Source organism: Heterodontus francisci, chromosome 27 (assembly GCF_036365525.1).
Source record: "Heterodontus francisci isolate sHetFra1 chromosome 27, sHetFra1.hap1, whole genome shotgun sequence".
NCBI classification, from domain to species: domain Eukaryota; kingdom Metazoa; phylum Chordata; class Chondrichthyes; order Heterodontiformes; family Heterodontidae; genus Heterodontus; species Heterodontus francisci.
The window spans coordinates 57,018,340-57,039,094 of NC_090397.1; the positions used below are offsets into that span (position 1 = coordinate 57,018,340).

The following is a 20,755-nucleotide window of genomic DNA, read 5'->3' on the forward strand; positions in this document are numbered from 1 at the left end:
GGAAAATGGCGCACTGACACGGAACACAAAAGTCCGAGTGTATCAAGCCTGTATCCTCAGTACCTTGCTCTATGGCAGCGAGGCCTGGACAACGTATGTCAGCCAAGAGCGACGTCTCAATTCATTCCATCTTCGCTGCCTCCTGAGAATACTTGGCATCAGGTGGCAGGACCGTATCTCCAACACAGAAGTCCTCGAGGCGGCCAACATCCCCAGCTTATACACACTACTGAGTCAGCGGCGCTTGAGATGGCTTGGCCATGTGAGCCGCATGGAAGATGGCAGGATCCCCAAAGACACATTGTACAGCAAGCTCGCCACTGGTATCAGACCCACCGGCCGTCCATGTCTCCGCTTTAAAGACGTCTGCAAACGCGACATGAAGTCCTGTGACATTGATCACAAGTCGTGGGAGTCAGTTGCCAGCGTTCGCCAGAGCTGGCGGGCAGCCATAAAGGCGGGGCTAAAGTGTGGCAAGTCGAAAAGACTTAGCAGTTGGCAGGAAAAAAGACAGAAGCGCAAGGGGAGAGCCAACTGTGTAACAGCCCGGACAAACAAATTTTTCTGCAGCACCTGTGGAAGAGCCTGTCACTCTAGAATTGGCCTTTATAGCCACTCCAGGCGCTGCTCCGCACACCACTGACCAACTCCAGGCGTTTACCCATTGTCTCTCGAGATAAGGAGGCCAAAGAAGAGTACAAGAGTAAGGAAGTTATGTTGAACTTGTATAAGACACTAGTTCGGCCTCAGCTGGAGTATTGCGTCCAATTCTGGGTGCCGCGCTTGAGAAAAGACGTGAGGGCATTGGAGAGAGAACAGAAAACATTATCGAGAAGGGTTCCAGGGATGAAGAATTTCAATTATGAAGATAGATTGGAGAAGGCTGAGAAGTGATCTGATAGAAGTATTCAAAATCATGAAGGGTCTGGACAGAGTAGGTGGAGAGAAACTGTTCCCACTCGTTAAAGGATCGAGAACGAGAGGACACAGATTTAAAGTATTTGGTAAGAGAAGCAAAAACGACATTAGGATAAACTTTTCACGCAGCGAGTGGTTAAGGTCTGGAATGCGCTGCCTGAGAATATGGTGGAAGGAAGGTTCAATTGAAGCTTCAAAAGAGAATTAGACAGTTATATGAAAAGGAAGAATGTGCAGGGTTACGGGGAGAAGACAGGGGAATGGAACTGAGGGAGTTGCTCTTTCAGAGAGCCAGTGTGGACACAATGGGCCAAATGGCCTCATTCTGCACTGTCCACTAGTATGAATATAGAAACATGCAGCAGTCTTTAAAAAGGTGGTCAGAGTCTGAGAGAAAGCCAGAACAGCACAGCTGCCAACACAAAAAGTAGCAGTGAGAGGATCTTTAAGTAAGAGAGCTGTCAGAGAGGTGAGAACCTTAAAAGATGTAAACAAGGCTGAAATTGAGGATAAACAGAACAAAACCAATTTGCATTTCTACGAAAAGCAAATTACTGTGGATGCTGGTAATCTATAATAAAAACAGAAAATGCTGGAAATACTCAAGTCAGGCAGCATCTGTGACGAGAGAAACAAAGTTAACTTTTCAGGTCCACATTTGCATTTGCTTTGGGCCTTTAACATAAGATAATTAATATATTGAATGGTTACATCCTTCAATTGTTTAACCAATTTATTGGAGTTCTTTGAGGGAGTTACATGTGCTGTGGATGAAGGAGAACTGGTGGATGTATTGTACTTCGATTTCTGGAAGGCATTTGATAAGGTGCCACATCAAAGGTTATTGCAGAAAATAAAAGCTCATGGTGTAGGGGGTAACATATTGGCATGGTAGAAGATTGGCTGGCTAACAGGAAATAGAGAGCAGGCATAAATGGGTCATTTTCTGGTTGGCAGGATGTAACAAGTGGTGTGCCACAGGGATCTGTGCTGGGGCCTCAACTTTTTACAATTTATATAAATGACTTAGATGAAGGGACCGAAGGTATGGTTGCTAAATTTGTTGATGACACAAAGATAGGTAGGAAAGTAACTTGTGAAGAGGACATAAGGAGGCTACATAGGGATATAGATAGGTTAAGTGAGTGGGAAAAAATCTGGCAAATGGAGTATAATGTTGGAAAATGCGAAGTTGTCCACTTTAGCAGGAAGAATAACAAAGAAGCATATTATTTAAATGGTGAGAGAATGCGGAGCTCTAAGATGCAGAGGGATCTGGGCGTCCTAGTGCATGAATCGCAAAAGGTTAGTATGCACGTAAATAGGAAAGCTAACAGAATATTATCGTTTATCGCGAGGGGAATTGAATACAAAAGTAGGGAGGTTATGCTTCAGCTATACAGGGCATTGGTGAGACCACATCTGGAGTACTGTGTACAGTACTATTCTCCTTATTTAAGAAAGGATGTAAATGCATTGGAAGCAGTTCAAAGAAGGTTTACTAGACTGATACCTGGAATGGGCGGGCTATCCTATGAGGAAAGATTGGACAGGCTAGGCTTGTGTCCTCTGGAATTTAGAAGAGTAAGAGGCAACCTGATTGAAATATATAAGATCCTGAGGGGTCTTGACAGGGTGGATGTGGAAAGGATGTTTCCCCTTGTGGGAGGATCTAGAACCAGGAGTCACTGGTTAAAAGTAAGGGGTAGCCCATTTAATACAGCGAAGAGGAGAATTTTTTTCTCTCAGAGGGTCGTGAGTCTTTGGAACTTTGGAAGTATAAAACGCTAGTTAGGCCACAGCTGGAGTACTGTGTACAATTCTGGGCACCACACTATAGGAAGGATGTGATTGCACTGGAGAGGGTGCAGAGGAGATTCACCAGGATGTTGCCTGGGCTGGAACATTTCAGCTATGAAGAGAGACTGAAAAGGCTAGGGTTGTTTTCCTTAGAACAGAGTAGGATGAGGGGGGACATGATTGAGGTATACAAAATTATGAGGGGCATTGGATAGGTTAGATAGGAAGAGACTTTTTCCTTTAGCGGAGGGGGTCAATAACCAGGAGGCATAGATTTAAGGTAGGGGAAGGAGTTTTAGAGGGGATTTGAGGAAAAATATTTTCACCCAGAGGGTGGTTGGAATCTGGAATAGACTGCCTGAAGGGGTGGTAGAGGCAGGAACCCTCACAACATTAAAGAAGTATTCAGATGAGCACTTGAAATGCCATAGCATACGAGGCTAAGAGCCAAGTGCTGGAAAATGGGACTAGAATAGTTCGGTGCTTGATGGCCGGCACAGGCATGATGGGCCAAAGTGCCTGTTTCTGTGCTGTATAACTCTATGACTCTAACTCTCTTCCTCAGAAGGCGGTGGAAGCAGAGTCTTTGAATGTGTTTAAGGCAGAGGTAGATCGATTCTTGATAAGCAAGGGGGTGAAAGATTATCAGGGGTAGGTGGTAATGTGGAGAAATCAATTCAGCCATGAACTTATTGAATGGTGAAGCAGACTCGAGGGGCTGAGTGGCCTACTCCTGATCCTAATTCGTATGTTCATATGTTTGTATGTTCCTTCACCTAAATGTCACCTTGACACAGTTAGTAGTATGATCACCTCTGAGAGAGAAGGATGTAGTTCCATGCTCCATCCCATGACTTCAGCACATAATCTAAAATTTGTATTAAATCTCCTCTTGGTGGATTGCTGCACCAGAAATAGTCCAAGTATTTCAAGTCTCGCCTCCTAACTACAGTGGATCATCCAGCTGAATCTATGCTAGATGCTATTGACGACTTCAATGCCTTTTTTATAATAGTTTTCCTGAACAGAAAGAAATGCCACTCAACTAATGGTCAGCTGGTCTGTGATGATAGACAAAAAATGGTACATGTCACTGCCCTGGTAGCAGTCATGATGATGCCCTCATTTTGTGAACATAGATGGTATCATTTGAAGGGATAGGAGGACTGCATAGATGGATTTCTGGGGGCCAAATATATCCTTTACAGCCCTGGTGAGGATCGCCAATCCCCTATGATTGGCCTGGAGTCTCCAGGAAGTAAAGATTAATCTTAGGGCAAGAAATCAGAGAAGATAGTGGTGTAGTGGTAATGTCACTGGTAGTAGTAATCCAGAGGCCCAGGCTTATGTCCTGGAGACATGGGTGCAAATCCCACCATGACAACTACAAATCTGGAACTGAAAGCTGGTCTCAGTAACGGTGCTATGAAACTGTTGTTGTTTGTCATAAAAACCTATCCATTTCACTAACGTTCTTTAGAGAAAGAAATCTACTGGTCTGGCCTACATGTGACTTCAGGCCCACATCAATGTAGTTGACTCTTAACTGCCCTCTGAAATGGCCTAGCAAGCCACTCAGTTGTCAGGGCAATTAGGTAGGGATGGGCAACAAATGCTGGCTTTGCCAGTGATGCCCACATCCCATGAAAGAATTGAAAAATCATGGGGGCATTAAGATTTTTAAAACTTTTCTTTGAACAATTTGGTTCATTAGTTATAAAAATATTAGAGATGGGGCTTGGGGCAGAAGGCTGTTTGAGTGGGGCAATTGGTGGCATAGGTCATGTGATGAAACCTCCAGGAATACATCCAAACAGAGTTGGCAATCCAAGCCCTGACTCATGACTTCTTTGAGACAGTGTTGAACAGGAGCAGAATATTAATATAATGAGGCACCTGTGGTCACCAGAATTGTAGTCAAGCATACTATAGGAACTTTAAAACAAAGCTTCAGATTCTTGTAGAGGTCAATAAAGCCCCACCAAGGCCTTAAACACCACAGCAACCTGAGAAAATAGAATAGGTAAATACACAAAACAAATATTGCAGCTAGTGCAGGTTTGGATGCCTGACACACAAATTAGTGCTTCACAAATAGCAGTGTTATTACTATTTAATATTTATATGCCCAATTTGAATGTCTCATTTTAGAACATAAACACCACTCCATACTAGATAATTTTGCAACCAGAATTATGAAGTGTGTGTGCAAAGTGCTGTTACCCACTGCACATATTATCAATATTGTTTTATGTGAGAGTCTTGCGAGAACTTTCACTCGTCACATTTCCCAGATATTAACAATGAGGGGTACTTTTGCCATCTCAGCTTCTGTCCATCTCTTCCAAAGTTACTGCGACGCTGTTGCATTTTCTGTTGATGACTGCCTATACATTTACTGTTATGTCATATGGATGAGATGTTAAACCGAGGCCTCGTCAGTTGTTTTGGATAAACATATAAAAATAAATCCCACAGCATTATTTTGAAGAAGTGCAGGGGAGATATCCCCAGTGTCCTGACCAATATTTATCCCTCAATCAAGATCACAAAAACAGATTACCTGGTTATTATCACATTGCTGTTTGTGAGAGCTTGCTGTGTACAAATTGACTGCCACAGTTCCACATTACAACAGTGACTACAATTCAAAAGTACTACTTTTGCTGTAGACTTGAACGCATGTGAGAGCAGCAGAGAGAAGATCCCAAACAGTGTAGGTGCGAGAACACAGCCCTGTTTCACGCCACTCAGGACAGGAAAGGGGTCTGATGAGGCGCCGCTATGCTGAATTGTGCCTTTCATATTGTCATGGAATGAGGTGATGATACTTAGTAGCTTTGGTGGGCATCCAATCTTTTCTAGTAGTCTGAAGAGACCACGTCTGCTGACAAGGTCAAAGGCTTTGGTGAGATCAATGAAAGCAACGTACAGGGGCATCTGCTGTTCACAGCATTTCTTCTGTAGCTGGCGAAGGGAGAACAGCATGTCAATGGTGGATCTCTCTGCACGAAAGCCACACTGTGCCTCAGGGTAGACACACTCAGCCAGCTTCTGGAGCCTGTTTAAAGCGACTCGAGTGAAGACTTTCCCCACTATGCTGAGCAGGGAGATTCCACGGTAGTTGTTGCAGTCACCGCGGTCACGGTTGTTCTTATAGAGGGTGATGATATTGGCATCGCGCATGTCCTGTGGTACTGCTCCCTCGTCCCAGCACAGGCAAAGCAGTTCCTACAGTGCTGAAAGTATAGCAGGCTTGGCACTCTTGATGATTTCAAAGGTAATGCCGTCATTTTCAGGGGCTTTTCCGCTGGCCAGAGAATCAATGGCATCACTGAGTTCCGATTTTGTTGGCTGTACGTCCAGCTCATCCATGACTGGCAGAGACTGGACTGCATTGAGGGACGTCTCATTGACAACATTTTCCCTGGAGTACAGTTCTAGGTAGTGTTCCACCCGGCGGTCCATTTGCTTGCGTTGGTCAGTGATTGTCTCTTGATGCAGAATTCAACAAGCGCATGGGAAAGGCTTCCTCTGCTATGTCCAGACTGGCCAAGAGAGTGTGGGAAAATGGCACACTGACACAGAACACAAAAGTCCAAGTGTATCAAGCCTGTGTCCTCAGTACCTTGCTGTACGGCAGCGAGGCCTGGACAATGTATGTCAGCCAAGAGCGACGTCTCAATTCATTCCATCTTCGCTGCCTCCGGAGAATCCTTGGCATCAGGTGGCAGGACCATATCTCCAACACAGAAGTCCTCGAGGCGGCCAACATCTCCAGCATATACACCCTACTAAGCCAGCGGCGCCTGAGATGGCAAGGCCATGTGAGCCGCATGGAAGATGGCAGGATCCCCAAGGACACATTGTACAGCGAGCTCGTCACTGGTATCAGACCCACCGGCCGTCTTTGTCTCCGCTTTAAAGACGTCTGCAAACGCGACATGAAGTCCTGTGACATTGATCACAAGTCGTGGGAGTCAGTTGCCAGCGATTGCCAGAGCTGGCAGGCAACCATAAAGGCGGGGCTAAAGTGTGGCGAGTCGAAGAGACTTAGCAGTTGGCAGGAAAAAAGACAGAAGCGCAAGGGGAGAGCCAGCTGTGTAACAGCCCCGACAACCAATTTTATCTGCAGCCACCTGTGGAAGAGTCTGTCACTCTAGAATTGGCCTTTATAGCCACTCCAGGTGCTGCTTCACAAACCACTGACCACCTCCAGGCGCTTACCCATTGTCTCTCGAGACAAGGAGGCCAAAGAAGAAGACTTTTGCTGTAAAGCTCTTTGGAATTGCCTGTGGTTGTGAAAGGCGCCATATAAATACACGTCTTTCTTCTTTCTTATTGTAATGCTTTTGTTGTAAATGGTTTGCCAGTATTTCATTAAGACAATAGCCCTCTAAATAACAATTCTCCAGTTCCAAACTACATTTCCTCACCACGTCCCTTTAATGTCCCCAGCCTTGTGTTGCCAAATGCCTGATATCACCTCCCGAGTACTTTTTGTCGCCTCATTAGAACTACAGCGCCCGTCATGCCTTTCGGCTCGAACGCATGCGCTCCATGGTCACATTCCACTGTGAACCTATCCGTCCATGACATAATCGCTGGATTTGTTAGCCGTTGGTTATGTTAGCTATTTGTGAGTACACATAATGGCAAGGTTATGAAATAATAACTAGTATTACTAAATATTTTTAAAGGAAGAAAATTTACTTGGCAGGGTTGCAAACTGAAATGCTTAACGTTTATATTACAGAGGAAAAGACTACAAATCCCAGAATACCGCTGAATAAAAAGGGCGGGGCCAATAATGACGCACAGATGCATCATAACGTCTGGGTGACGCTAGGCGTCGTGAACGACGCAGACAAACAACAACGTCAACGTCACGGGCGAGGGTTGAAGAGAAGGTTCAGGATCAGAGAGGAGTCAGAGCGAGAGGGAACTGGAGAGAGGGGGTGGAAGAGGAAAGGAAGAAGAGTGTGTGGAAGAAGGAAGGAGACGGTGGAGCAGGTCGAGGGAGAGCCGTGAAGAGGAGCCAAACAAACAGCCGCCATCACAGAGCGATAATTAAAGTGATCCCACAGACTAGCAGAGAATCACCTCAAAGCTTGAAGAGGACAAAGTGGCGTCGTCCGAGTGAAGAGCGAAGAGTGGGGCACGGATCCCCTCAGAGAGAGAGGGAGATAAACACACACACACGTACACACAGTTTGCCCCCCTCTTGTTTTTTTGTTGATTGAGTATACATCTACATATATCATTATTTGTGTCCCCTCGTAAGGGGATTCCGTCTCTCGATTGCACCTGAGAGTTTGGTTATTTTCTGTGTGTTGTGTACGCGGGGGTTGGAGGAAGACAGGCCCCAGAGGAGGAATTAAAGCCCGCCGCTCGCCTACCGCCACTTCCTCAGCAGCACCAACATGTCCTCCCCGAGCCCCGGGAAAAGGCGAATGGACACCGATGTGGTCAAACTGTATCCTTCAGACAAGCGAATCCCCAGTTCGGAGAGGCTTCAAGCAGCCAGCGTTGTCTCTCTTTCTCTCTCTCTCTTCCCCCCCCCCCCCCTTTCTTTGTCTCGCCTGTTAATTATCGTGTCAAATGCGCCGTTTGTTTGTGTTAAAGGAGGATTTTTAAAAAGTATTATTTTGCATATTGCACCGCAGGCTCAGCCCATTAGTTGGTGTGTGTGTATATGTATATATATATATATATATATATATGCCTCTAACTGTAAAAAGGCAATTGACAACGATGGTTATGGTTGACATTTTTTCAGGGTTTTGTTAGGTTCTTGAGATATACAATGGTTTATATCAAAGAAAAATGTCAACATCGAAATGATGGATTTCGAGGCTTCCTCTTTTTATATGTTGACGTTTTATTCCTCTATATCCAGTGTTGAATATTTTTGGGGGAAACGTTTGGTTGGCCTTTTGTGTGTTAGGAATTTTTATTGAAATTCGTAGCGTTTTCAATTCTGAATTTGTGCTGAAATTATGGTCCTTGTTCTAATGCATGTTAGGCCTTTACTTTTTAAAAATCTAGCCCTGTTTTTGTGTTGTGTCATACGTTTGAAAGCTACATTTATTTCAGCAGGCGATTTATGATTAAAAGGCAGCGTCACTTCTCCTCAAACCTTGTTTGTATGTTTTCAGCTACAGAAAAGGTTGGGGGTTGTCTGACGTGTATTTCCAGGGTATTTTTGGCCTGTTGATTTGTGTAGGTTTACTTGGGAGGGGGAACAGAGGAAGAAAAACTTAAGGAATTTAAGTGTGAATGTCAACTGTTTTAATCGGTTGACATTTGAATGCTCTATTAAATTTGTGCCACCCTAGCTGATAGAATTACTACTTTTTTTCCTTGAACGTTTACCGTGCTGCACTAAGGTCGTTGTATTTTGTTTTTGTTTTTACGAATAATCTGACTTTTTTTGGGGGGGGGGGGGTGGTTCCTGTGCATGTTTTGGAGTGCTGACTTGTAAGAGTAATTTTTGTTGCTTGTTTAAAATGTGTTGTGAATTTATTGAGGGTTTTTTCTAAAGCGGGGGGTGTAATGGTTACATTATAGATTTATTATCTTTACCCCCCCCCAATTTTGGCCTTGTGCTTTTTGATAGTGCTACCTGCTGGAACTCGTTGGACAGCAACTGTTGGTCCTAAAGCGAGCTGCAGAAAGCAGATTGGTTGCACTGTTACCAGCCGGAATTGAATTGGAGGAGGAGCTTACTTAACACACAAACACACACCCAGCTGACACCGCAAAAGAAAGACAGAGTACTTAGACGTCTAACGCTGTTGTTGGGTGCGGGCAGCACAGTTAACGGCAGATTACTGATCAACAATAGTCCAGCTTCCCCTCACTATCAACTCTTATCCAGAAAAATGTCATAACTTTTTTAATATTAAATAAAGTAATGTTATGTTTTGAACAAGTTTTAAAACTGTCATTACAAAGGCTACTTGTGTTCAGAAGGTCATTAGTTGGAGGTTGTTTCTGTTGAGTTACTCATTCTGAACAGTACTGTTTTTCTAGTAAAGTTTCTTTATAAAGTGTCAGTAGTGCAAGAAAAATTGTGAAAATGTTGTCATCTTGTATGCTAGTTGTCTTTTAAAGTTTGGCTGGTCCCTTTTTAAAGAAGAACATGTCATTAGGAGCATTTTTATGATTTGCCACCATGTCCCCTTGTGTGTTTTGCTAGTTTGATTTTTGAATTTATCTGCCTGGTTTGCCATTGCAGCCCATATGACAGGCTTTACTCCCAGACCTCTGACTATGTCCTCTGTCAGCAGCTGCTGGGGATTGCTGGCGATTGTTTTTTTTTCTCCCTCCCTCTGTCTTTGCTGCATGGCACCAAACACCTGGTGTAATGCTCTATCGCTGACTTGCTCTGTTCTGTCTCCAGCTACATAATTATCTCTATATTGCTGCAGCCATGTCTGCAAGGCAGCTAGGTCTACCATTGCACTCTTTCCAGCGTTGGTGGCAGGTTTGTACAGAGGTGATTGATTGCATGATAGAAAGGTTTGTATTATCTTGCTTGGTGTCGCAATCATGACTCAAGTGTTATGCCAGAGCTGGAGTTGGATATGTGGTCCCCCCCAATGTAATTCAGGTGTATTCCTTTTAAAGTAAAGTACACTAAGGCTGCAATAGATTTGTCCTGCTTTATGTGGGCAATTTTCCGCATTTTCGGGGAGATGTTGCTGTACTAGAACGACTTGGTTAGAGGTGTAGTTGTTCTGGAGCACAAGACTTCAGTACTACACCTGGGATGTTGTCAGGGCCCATAGCCTTTGCAGTATCCAGTGCCTTCAGCCATTTCTTGATGTCACACGGATTGAATTGGCTGAAGACTGGCATCTGTGATGCTGTGGACCGCGAAGACTGAGATCAATTATCCACTCGGCACTTCTGGCTGAAGATGGTTACAAATGCTTCAGCCTTCTCTTTTGTACTGATGTGCTGGGCCTTCCCCATCTTTGAGGATGTTTCTGGAGCCTCCTCCTACTGTTAGTTGTTTAATCGTTCACCGCTGGATGTGGCAGGTCTGCACAGCTATGATTTGATCCGTTGGTTGTGGGATTGCTTAGCTGTATCTCACCACCTTCTCGAAGGCAGTTGGGACTGGGCAATAAGTGCTGGTCTGGCCAGAGACACCCACATCCTGTGAATGAATAAAAAGGATGTGTTTTAATTGTAATCTTTCACTGGGGGCATGTTTTTTAAAAAACAGTTTTCTCACCAGGTATTCAGTTGACTTTTTCTGGGCTTATGACTTCATGGGCAACCATAGCCATTTACTATTGATTTGCGGTTATATCCTAGACATGTGGATAGGCTATTTAAGTGTCAAAGACACTGCATCTATGCCAGATTCTATTCTCCCAGATGTATACACATGGACACTGTAATAGGTAAACCTTGGTTTCTGAGTGCTCTAACTGCTATAACAGGTTAAGAGCAGCTAATGTGCCAGACGCTGGGAATCAAACTTGGAGTCGCTGCTTTGTATGACTTGAGTATTAAAAAGACGGTGCTCGTATTCAGCACTCCATTATTGATGTTTCCAGTGCAATCATCCTTTTTGCATCAGCATCATGGGGCTGGATTTTACATCGGGCAGATGGGAGCTGGCAACTGATGTAAAAGTTGGTGGTGCACCTGCTTCTGCCTAGCCCAGGGATCCGTCCAGCATTTTACGGGTCCCCATGCTTTAATTGTTCTGAGGTGGGACTTCCACCTGCTTGAGGGAGGAAGTCCCACCTCATTGAGCTGCCAGCCAATCATCGGGCCGGTAGCTTAGTCCCAGCAGCGCCACCAGGAGCGGTGGCCACTGCTGGGACTGCAGCCCAGCTGAGGACATGGAGCCAGGAGTGCAGGTAAGTTTGGTTTGCCTCGCCGGGCGTAATCAGTTGGGCCCTGGCAAGGCAAGGGTGATTGTTTGGGGAGGTGGGGGGGGTGGTAGTCTTGGGTCCTGGGGAAGCGGGGGCTGCCCTCAATTGGGCACCCTGATGGCCGGCACAGACACGGGCTGAAAGGCTTGTTTCTGTGCTGTATACCTCTGACTCTATGCTTGTCAGGCCCCCGCCCCCCCCCACCCCCGTGCGCTGCGAGGCCGCCAAGTTTCACTGGGCAACCTTTCATGTCTCCAGGATACCCTCTTCCCATCGGTAAAATTCCCCGTGGAGGTGGACGAAGGCCATTAAGTGGTCACTTAAGGGCTTTGATTGGCCTGGGGTGGGCGGCCTGTTTATCGTCCCCGCCCCGCCCACCATCCGGCTTGCTGGGGTGGTGTAAAACCCAGCCCGTAGTGTCTGATTATTGGAGTCAGTACTTGTGTTCTCTATTAGTGGAACTGATCTAAGCAGAATAAAAGGAGCCTTTGAAGTCACCACAAACTGATTGAAGCCCTCCCAAGACACTTCGCAAATAGGAAACCAAGCAGAAGTTGAATAAGGAATTTGATGACTGGAAAATTTGAGTGTGGGTCATGATGGCTGAAGTCCACCATTGATGGCGGAATGGAGGAGAGCAGAAGAAGGTGGAGACATTCACTGTAGACTGGAGCTCGAACACCTGAAGGCCCAAACAATTAAAATAAGTGATGAATGGCCACCAGTTGTATCTTGGGAATCAGAGCAGTTTTAAACAACTCCGGTTCACTTACAACCAAAGTCATCTAAATGCATTGGTCACATCGCTATCTTGTTATTGCTCCCATGAGCATTGGGTGCCAAGACTGGAAGTGACTGAGCAGGCAGTGGGTACTTACAAAGTTACATTAATAAAATTTGTCCAAGATAATGTTCTTAAAAGGAGCAGCAATGCAGATTTTTTTTTATCAGCTGTGGAATGCTGTTTGCGTTTTATGGGAGGAGAACGGAACTGGTTGTGACGAAGGATAATCAGTACTTTTTGCATTATCGTGCAGGGCTGTTTGCCAAAGGTGACCCTGAAAATGTCACTACTACAGACCTGATCGAGGCAGAAAAATAGCCAAACATTGGGAATACTTGGCTGTCTAAAGGAAAATTGCAGCTCGCATGATATGCATGAATTGCTTGTTCTGCTGGTGTGTATGCAGGTTATATAGCAAATTGAATTGAATTGTGATTCATGAGTTCATTTAAGCTCCCTCAATATTCATACCACACCTTGTTCATGAAGCCATGCCTCTGTGAGATGTTATCAGGTTCTTGACTGATGCAAACCTCTGTTGTTACCAGGATTTCAGTGAAGCATGATGGGTGTGTGAAATTTTCTTACTGTGCCTAATTGACCTGTGGGGAAAAACACCAAGCAATCTATTAAGTTTGTATTTCCAAACTTGGATAGTGTCTGGAGAAAGGTTTTTGAGCCGTTTAATCTTGGATCAGAAATTGGCTAGCTGAAAGAAGACAGAGGGTGGTGGTTGATGGCAAATGTTCATCCTGGAGTTTAGTTACTAGTGGTGTACCGCAAGGATCTGTTTTGGGGCCACTGCTGTTTATCATTTTTATAAATGACCTGGAAGAGGGTGTAGAAGGGTGGGTTAGTAAATTTGCAGATGACACGAAGGTCGGTGGAGTTGTGGATAGTGCCGAAGGATGTTGTAGGTTACAGAGGGACATAGATAGGCTACAGAGCTGGACTGAGAGATGGCAAATGGAGTTTAATGCGGAAAAGTGTGAGGTGATTCACTTTGGAAGGAGTAACAGGAATGCAGAGTACTGGGCTAATGGGAAGATTCTTGGTAGTGTAGATGAACAGAGAGATCTTGGTGTCCAGGTACATAAATCCCTGAAAGTTGCTACCCAGGTTAATAGGGCTGTTAAGAAGGCATATGGTGTGTTAGCTTTTATTAGTAGGGGGATCGAGTTTAGGAGCCACGAGGTCATGCTGCAGCTGTACAAAACTCTGGTGAGACCGCACCTGGAGTATTGCGTGCAGTTCTGATCACCGCATTATAGGAAGGATGTGGAAGCTATGGAAAGGGTGCAGAGGAGATTTACTAGGATGTTGCCTGGTATGGAGGGAAGGTCTTACGAGGAAAGGCTGAGGGACTTGAGGTTGTTTTCGTTGGAGAGAAGGAGGAGAAGAGGTGACTTAATAGAGACATATAAGATAATCAGAGGGTTAGATAGAGTGGATAGTGAGCGTCTTTTTCCTCGGATGGTGATGGCAAACACGAGGGGACATAGCTTTAAGTTGAGGGGTGATAGATATAGGACAGATGTGAGAGGTAGTTTCTTTACTCAGAGTAGTAAGGGCGTGGAACGCCCTGCCTGCAGCAGTAGTAGATTCGCCAACTTTAAGGGCATTTAAGTGGTCATTGGATAGACATATGGATGAAAATGGAATAGTGTAGGTCAGATGGTTTCACAGGTCGGCGCAACATCGAGGGCCGAAGGGCCTGTACTGCGCTGTAATGTTCTAATTCTAATACTAGGGTGAAGTTCTGGTGGTTGTAGGTCTGTTGTGTGGTGGTGATGGGAGTAATTTGAGGTGACAAGTGAAAGTGTATAAGAAACCTATTGGCACAATATTGAAGAATGTGGTGTGAGTTTCTTCATATACTGACAGCAAATACTAAATACACCTGGTAATTATGGAATGCATGGGGAAAAATTAGCAATTCTTTTGAATCATGCTGTTAGTTTTGGGGTATGTGAATGATCTTGTTTGAGTATAAAATAACTTGGCACTGATTGCTGATGGTGCAACTGACTTTTTCTGTTAATACTCATTTATACCCTTAAGGCTTGCTGGGGGGTCAAACTCTGTTCCCAGCAGCTCTGATAATTTGCCAAGCCAGCATTCTTCATTTGTAAGTCCAGATAGTGAATGTTGGTAGGCTACAGCTGAGGCTGAGCCTGATCCTGCCTTTTTCAAGCATCTTCATGCACTGCAAGGGTCTTTGGACAGTAATCAAGACAGAAGTCATGGATGATTTTACAGTCTTTATCTGAGGGCTTTTGAAGTCACTTATAGTGTCCTTCCATATTGAAGCCCCAGGTGATGTGAGCAGATTCTGGATAAACCAGGGATTGAATTTAGGGGCTGTTTGGTCTGCATACTCAGACCATATACATAGACTCATTGTCTGAACCAGCTGGGGCATTGGGAAAAATTTAAAGATGCCTTATTTCTTTGAACAACATACATCATTGCTGATCAGATGTTTGCAGTTATGAAATTTGTTGGACATGAAGATTTTATATTGGTTTATGTCATTGGTATATCAGGGGGGCATTGCTTTGTCTGGGGAGCTGTGTGCATTAAACTGCTTGGGAAGTAGTGATCACAACTTGGTGATTCACCTTTCCATGAATTGCAGATGCCAGTTTCATTTATATCTTATGCTGTGGTGAAGTGGTTGAAATATTAAGTGTCTGCAATGTTTTGCTTGGAGCCTTGATGTCCACTGATTTGTTTGTATAGTGTTGCGCTCGAGAGACCTCCATCCTTGGTTTAGGTTTCCCCAGTGGGAATGAATGAATGGTAAAGGGGGTTATGGAGCAGTGGGAGAACTATTTTTCAGTAAAAACTGTCCCTGCCTGATGAGAATAAAATGTACTGTTTTCAAGTCCAGTAATGCAAGGTTGGAAAAACATGGGAGTGATAATACAAGACAGAGTGGCCAAACCTGAACGGGAAAGCAATAATGACTCAAAGCCTATTAAAGGCAGCTGGAATTGAGCATATTGTCCCTGATCCGATGACTGTACAAATCATTCAGGTTTTGCTCTAGCATCATCCTTGACTTGGTGTCGCTTAGCTGTGAGTCAAACCCCATTCCACGGTCTTGGCGTGTAATCTAGGTTATCTTTTGAGTACAATGCAGTATTGAGGGAGTGCTGCATTGTTGGAGGTGCTACTTTTTGGATGAGATGTTAAATTGAAGTCTAGTCTGCCTGTTCAAATGAATGTAAAATATCCCGGGGCAGTATTCGATTAAGAGCAGGTGAGTCTTGCTAGTTTCCTGGCCAACATTTACTTCGCAACCACCACTAGAATAACAGATTAACCAGGCATAGATTGGTTGGTACATTTGCCTACATAAGTGGCCTATACAGTTCAAAAACTAATTCGGTCTTTGGTTTTCAATATTTTTTAATTCACTTTTTACCTGAGGGAAATTAGTTTGCTTTCATGTAGAATTTGAAGACATTTACAAAAACCTTCTAGCAGTTCTATACTGTTTCACAGAATTGCTGTTTAAATGGTATCCTGGGTGCTAGAAATTGACAGATGAAATCCTACCTTTTAATGTTTAAGTAGAAAGTTGATATTGATTGTCTTTACATTGAAGGCATTTTGGCTGTTTATTGAAGGACTGTTCTCTATGGAGGGATAGCCCACTCTTCTTTGTGAGTAGTATGCATCCTGCTAGCTGGTCACTGGATACGTCCAATAACATGGAGCTTTGTGCCACTGAGATCCGCACTTTTTTTAGTAAAAAGAGGATATGAGGTGTGCAAAATGTAGCATTCAAATAGTGAACAGCTTGATTTTATTCTTCGTTATTTTGAAAGCTGTTTTCTCTTTTGCACCTCTCTTACAAAAAGAGATTGTCACCCAAGCCACCTTTCTTTTTATCGGAAGTTATTTTTCCTTGGTCCACGCAACAGCGATGGCATCCTGCTCACAGGACTCCACAGATGCTTCTCTGAACTGGCTGCTGGGAGGTGAGGCCTGTTGATGACCTCTACTATGATTTCTTCTTTGTCTAACAGGCAAGAGACTGCACTTAACGCAGCACCTCTCACTGTGATCCAGGTTTTTAAAAAAAAAATGCATCTGTGTTCTGAGGGATTCTGGCAATAGTTCAAAAAAACCTGGGCTAGCCAGTTAGTCATGTGACCAGCTGGTTTAACCAGTCCTGGTGCTGTGGATTGTATCATCTTAGGGCCTGGAATATGCTTCCTTACACCTTCAATGTTTGGTGATCAAAATCCATTTGGGTTAATTGGAGCAGGGAATAGCCCTTTGTCTCCACAAGCAGTGTCTCTTAGTATGCAAATGTCTTTCCAGCCCAGTGTCTGGTGATCTTCAAACAAGTAATTTCTTCACCCCAGCAACAGTTTAAAATCAGTGTTCATACGACAAACTTAATATGCTTCATTCTTGGCAGGTGGGGGTCTGCATGACTGGATGTTTCATGAGGGTACGGTGAGGCTTGACTGCGAAGCTCTGCTGTTTGGTCTGCTGTCTGGGCTTGCTTATAGGTGAAGAATGGTTGTGCTCAGCAGGTGGTCAACTCCTTCAGGTGGGAAAAGGAGAAAATTGGTAGAAAATAGAGGAAGGAAGAGAAAAATAATTCAGACTTCCGATTATTGGTGCTTAAGAGTTCATAATGAATTGTTCCTCTAATAAAGGTAATTGAGCAGCAACTGTGGAATATTCGGTCTTGTATTTTATTCTGATTAAGATCTATTGCAATATTTAAACCCATGGTATTGTTAGTCTTGGTTACAATTGCATTTCATAGTGAGCTTCCCCACCTAACCCACCCCAACCATTAACAGCATAACCCCCTGAAATCGCCAAAGACTGGTTTCCATTAGTTATTTTTTGAGCAGAGCTGATCAGTTGTGCAGTTGTTTGTTTTCATGTGACCCTTTGTTGCAGTGATCTATTTCCTGCTGTTTCTTTGCATTGTTTCCATTTAGTTTCCAGATCTTTGTAGTGTACTTTAGTGTACAGTGCAGTGAACTGATACAAGGTTGTCCGAGATTTGATAAAACACAACCATGATGGTGACTACTTCTATTTAAAAATGAGATGTGCTTGCATGACAAGCACAGAGCTTCGGAAATAATCCACTTCAGTGTTTTGAAATGATGAGGCTCCTTCCAAATGCTGCCATTTCTGTTCATGTCCATGGTCTGAATCCACATACTGGTCATGGGCTGATGCTTTGGAGGTATAGCATCATGGGAGGCTATTCAGCTACAGGATGATTGATTGTCCTGATAAACAATTAAGATGGAGGCACTGCACTTCCACAGAGGAGGTTAAAGACTGCCATAGCCAAACCTTTCCTACCTGACGAAAGCTTGCTTCCCAGATTAAAATTATGGTTCATCAGTTTAGGGATTAATGATACATTGATTGTGATGCTGTCATAAGTTGTGCTGTGACTTCCCTAGTGTATAAATAAGACTATGGAGCTATTTAACATGACCGAACAAAGATATGCATGCTGATTGTGCTGGGGTTTAGTGCCATGTAAGGGTTGAGCCTCGAGGAGCTCTATTTGTAAAGGAATTCTATTTTCCCTCCATTACCCTCCTTTCTTGAAGGCAATGAGTAATTGCCTGTGCATTGTTGCATGGTTGCTTGTTAACCTTTGGCATTCTACCACTATCAGGCTATTCTGGAGGGGTGGGGGGGGGGGGGCATCACTGCCATTTTACAGCAGTGGTCACTGAAGGTATTTGAGTAGGAGCCATTTTATTTGTTCTCTCTCTTCCCCCAATAACATAAGAATGTTGAGGTCAGTTGTAACACTCCATTCCTCAGAGTTTTGGTCAATTATAATCCCATACAGTGGGAATCAAACCTCCTTCCTCGGGTTGATGGCTCAATGGATAACTTTCCTTCAGGGAATGTACTTTTCAGTGCTTTGTTTTTGAATTCTCTATATTCTCAAGGTTTTGACTTGCCTTTCCATGGGTGACAGGACAGTGGTCGCTGAGGTGACCACTCTTCACATATGAGCCTAAATGGTGAGTGGCACGTGGCAGATATTGCAGCTGATCCCAGATTTGTCCTCGCCTGTTGCCAATTGTTTTCCACTATTGATCATTGAATTGTAATTTGGAGCAAGATATCTCGCTATTTCTCTCCACCTCTCCCCCTCATTGTCTATAAATGCTGAGGTAATTCATAGTATCCCAACTACTACTCTGGATGAGACCAGTAAAGTCAACCTGAGTGTATGATTGTATATGGGACCTTCTTAGTCTGTATGGTTCCGTTCCGCACGCACTGCACCAATCAAGTGAGCTACTGAGGGAGCTGACCTATGTTTTTGGGAATTGTGAACGTTCTGTGACAGGAGTAAGTTGAGGTGAACATTGGTGTGTTGGAGAATAAATTCTCAATACAAGCAGCACTAGTAATGTGGAGTTAAGTAATGTTTTAGTTAAGTTCAAATTAAATTGTCTTACTTTCTTGTGCACCATCCCGTCCACCAGTCACAGACTTGTTTCTCATCCCTGTTTTCCTATCCCTTCATGGCCTTGTCTCTTCCTATCTCTGTAACCTACTCCAGCCCTACAACCCTCTGAAATCTCTACCACAATTCTGGTTTCGTGCACATCTCTGATTTTAATTGCTCCACCAGTGGTGGCTGAACCTTCAGCTGCCCAGGCCCCACGCTCTGGAATTCTCTCCATGAACTTCTCTGCCTCTCTACCTCTCTCTCCTCCTCCTTCAAGATGCTCCTTAAAAACCTACCTCTTTAAAGTTCCCTGCACTAATATCCTCTTGTGTGGCTTGGTGTGAAATTTTGTTTGATAACATTCCTATGAAGTGCCTTGGGATGTTTTACTAAGTTAAACGCGCTATGTTGTTAATGCTGCGTCCTGATGCATGAGCGGGAGAAGAAAGGGTAATAGGAGAAAATCTTGTTCTAGCCATAGCCATAGCCATCTGTTGGTCTGCATAGATTGTCACTAGTATGGTGATCTGTGGCATTTGATTACTAGTAGCGCCTATTGCCTAAAAAAAAAAAAGGCAAAAAGCAAGCTAATAATCGCAGCGCTAGCCATGGTGTTTCCAGTTTTCAATTCTACTGGAAGAAAATTTCTAACCGTTTGTTATAATAGTCTTAACTCCTCCATGCTTCGATATATTCCGCCTTTGTGTTCTAACTTTTGCCCACAGTATCGGATATTTGGCTCATTAAGTATGCACGAGTGTTTTGTCTGCCGTGACAGTTCTGTCTTTTTAATCTTAATTCCTCGTCTTTTCTCCATATCCCTTCAAACCCTTTCTTCCCAAGTAAATAACTTGCCTCCCTTTTGAGCACCTCAGTTTGTTCGGCTTTATTACATTCTGGGACAGAACATTCCAAATTGCTGCAACCCTTTCATGGGAATGTTTGATTTTGGATTTGCTTTCAACTAGCTTAGTTTAAGATGGTGTCGCCTTTCTTCTAGAGTCTCCAACTATTGAGAAGTCATTACTCCTGCACCCTGCCAATTCCTTTCATTATTTTAAATATTTCTATGAAATCACACCTTCGACACCTATCTTCAGAGAATAATACGCAAGTCCAGTTGTAAATGTTTGTTAAAGGAGGGGAGGAAGAGTTTATCAAGGAGACACAAACTTAAAAGTCAAACTAAGTTGGTTAAAAGAAAAAATAGAAAACATCTCCATGAAAAGATTGTAATAAAGCTGAGGAATGGATGGGGACAATTAAAAGGCCCTTGGACATCCTGTCCTTTTGACAGCCGCATAATTAGTTTCTCAAACCCCTAACCAGTTTTTCTCTCCATCTCTCCTAAGGTGCTGACTCATTGAGTTACAGTTTCATTGGCTCAAGTAGCTGCCTGCTACCACATCCAGTTCAATGGCAGATTGTTTGGGGATGGGAACAAAGGGTGGGGAGGGCATCACAATTTAACCTGATGTCACACTCCTCTAATTTCCACAGGTGTTGGCTTGCTCTAGTCGGTAGCATTTTCTCTCCCTTTCCCTGAGTTAGATGTTGGTTCTCCATCTAGGCTGACACTTATGTGCAGTACCAGAAGTGCTGCATTGTTGGAGGTGCCACCCTTCAGATGAGATGTTCAATCAAGCCCCTAGATACCTGTTCAGGTGGGAGATAAAGATCCTATCTTACTGTTTGAAGAAGAGCAAGGACTTCTCCCAGTGTCCTAGTCAACGTTGCTCCCTCAACCGAAAAGATTAACTCCGCAAATAAGCTGCTGTTTGCCTCTGTAACACTTGTGACTGGAGTAAAGGGCTTTAAAATGTTTCTCTGAGACGTGATGGAGCATTGGTACCTGGGATCTCGATGTTGTGGCCATTTCAGAGACAT

The 20,755-nt window shown here is 43.9% G+C and overlaps 1 protein-coding gene across 1 annotated transcript in view; it reads left to right on the forward strand.

Annotated features, from left to right (window-relative positions):
- The first annotated feature begins 7,591 nt into the window (after positions 1-7,591).
- ube2h (ubiquitin-conjugating enzyme E2H (UBC8 homolog, yeast)) overlaps positions 7,592-20,755 on the forward strand; it is a 145,405-nt gene continuing 132,241 nt past the window's right edge. The window contains exon 1 of the mRNA XM_068059428.1: positions 7,592-8,194. Within this exon, the coding sequence (XP_067915529.1) occupies positions 8,142-8,194 (53 nt within the window). The 5' untranslated portion in view covers positions 7,592-8,141. The remainder of the gene's footprint in view (positions 8,195-20,755) is intronic.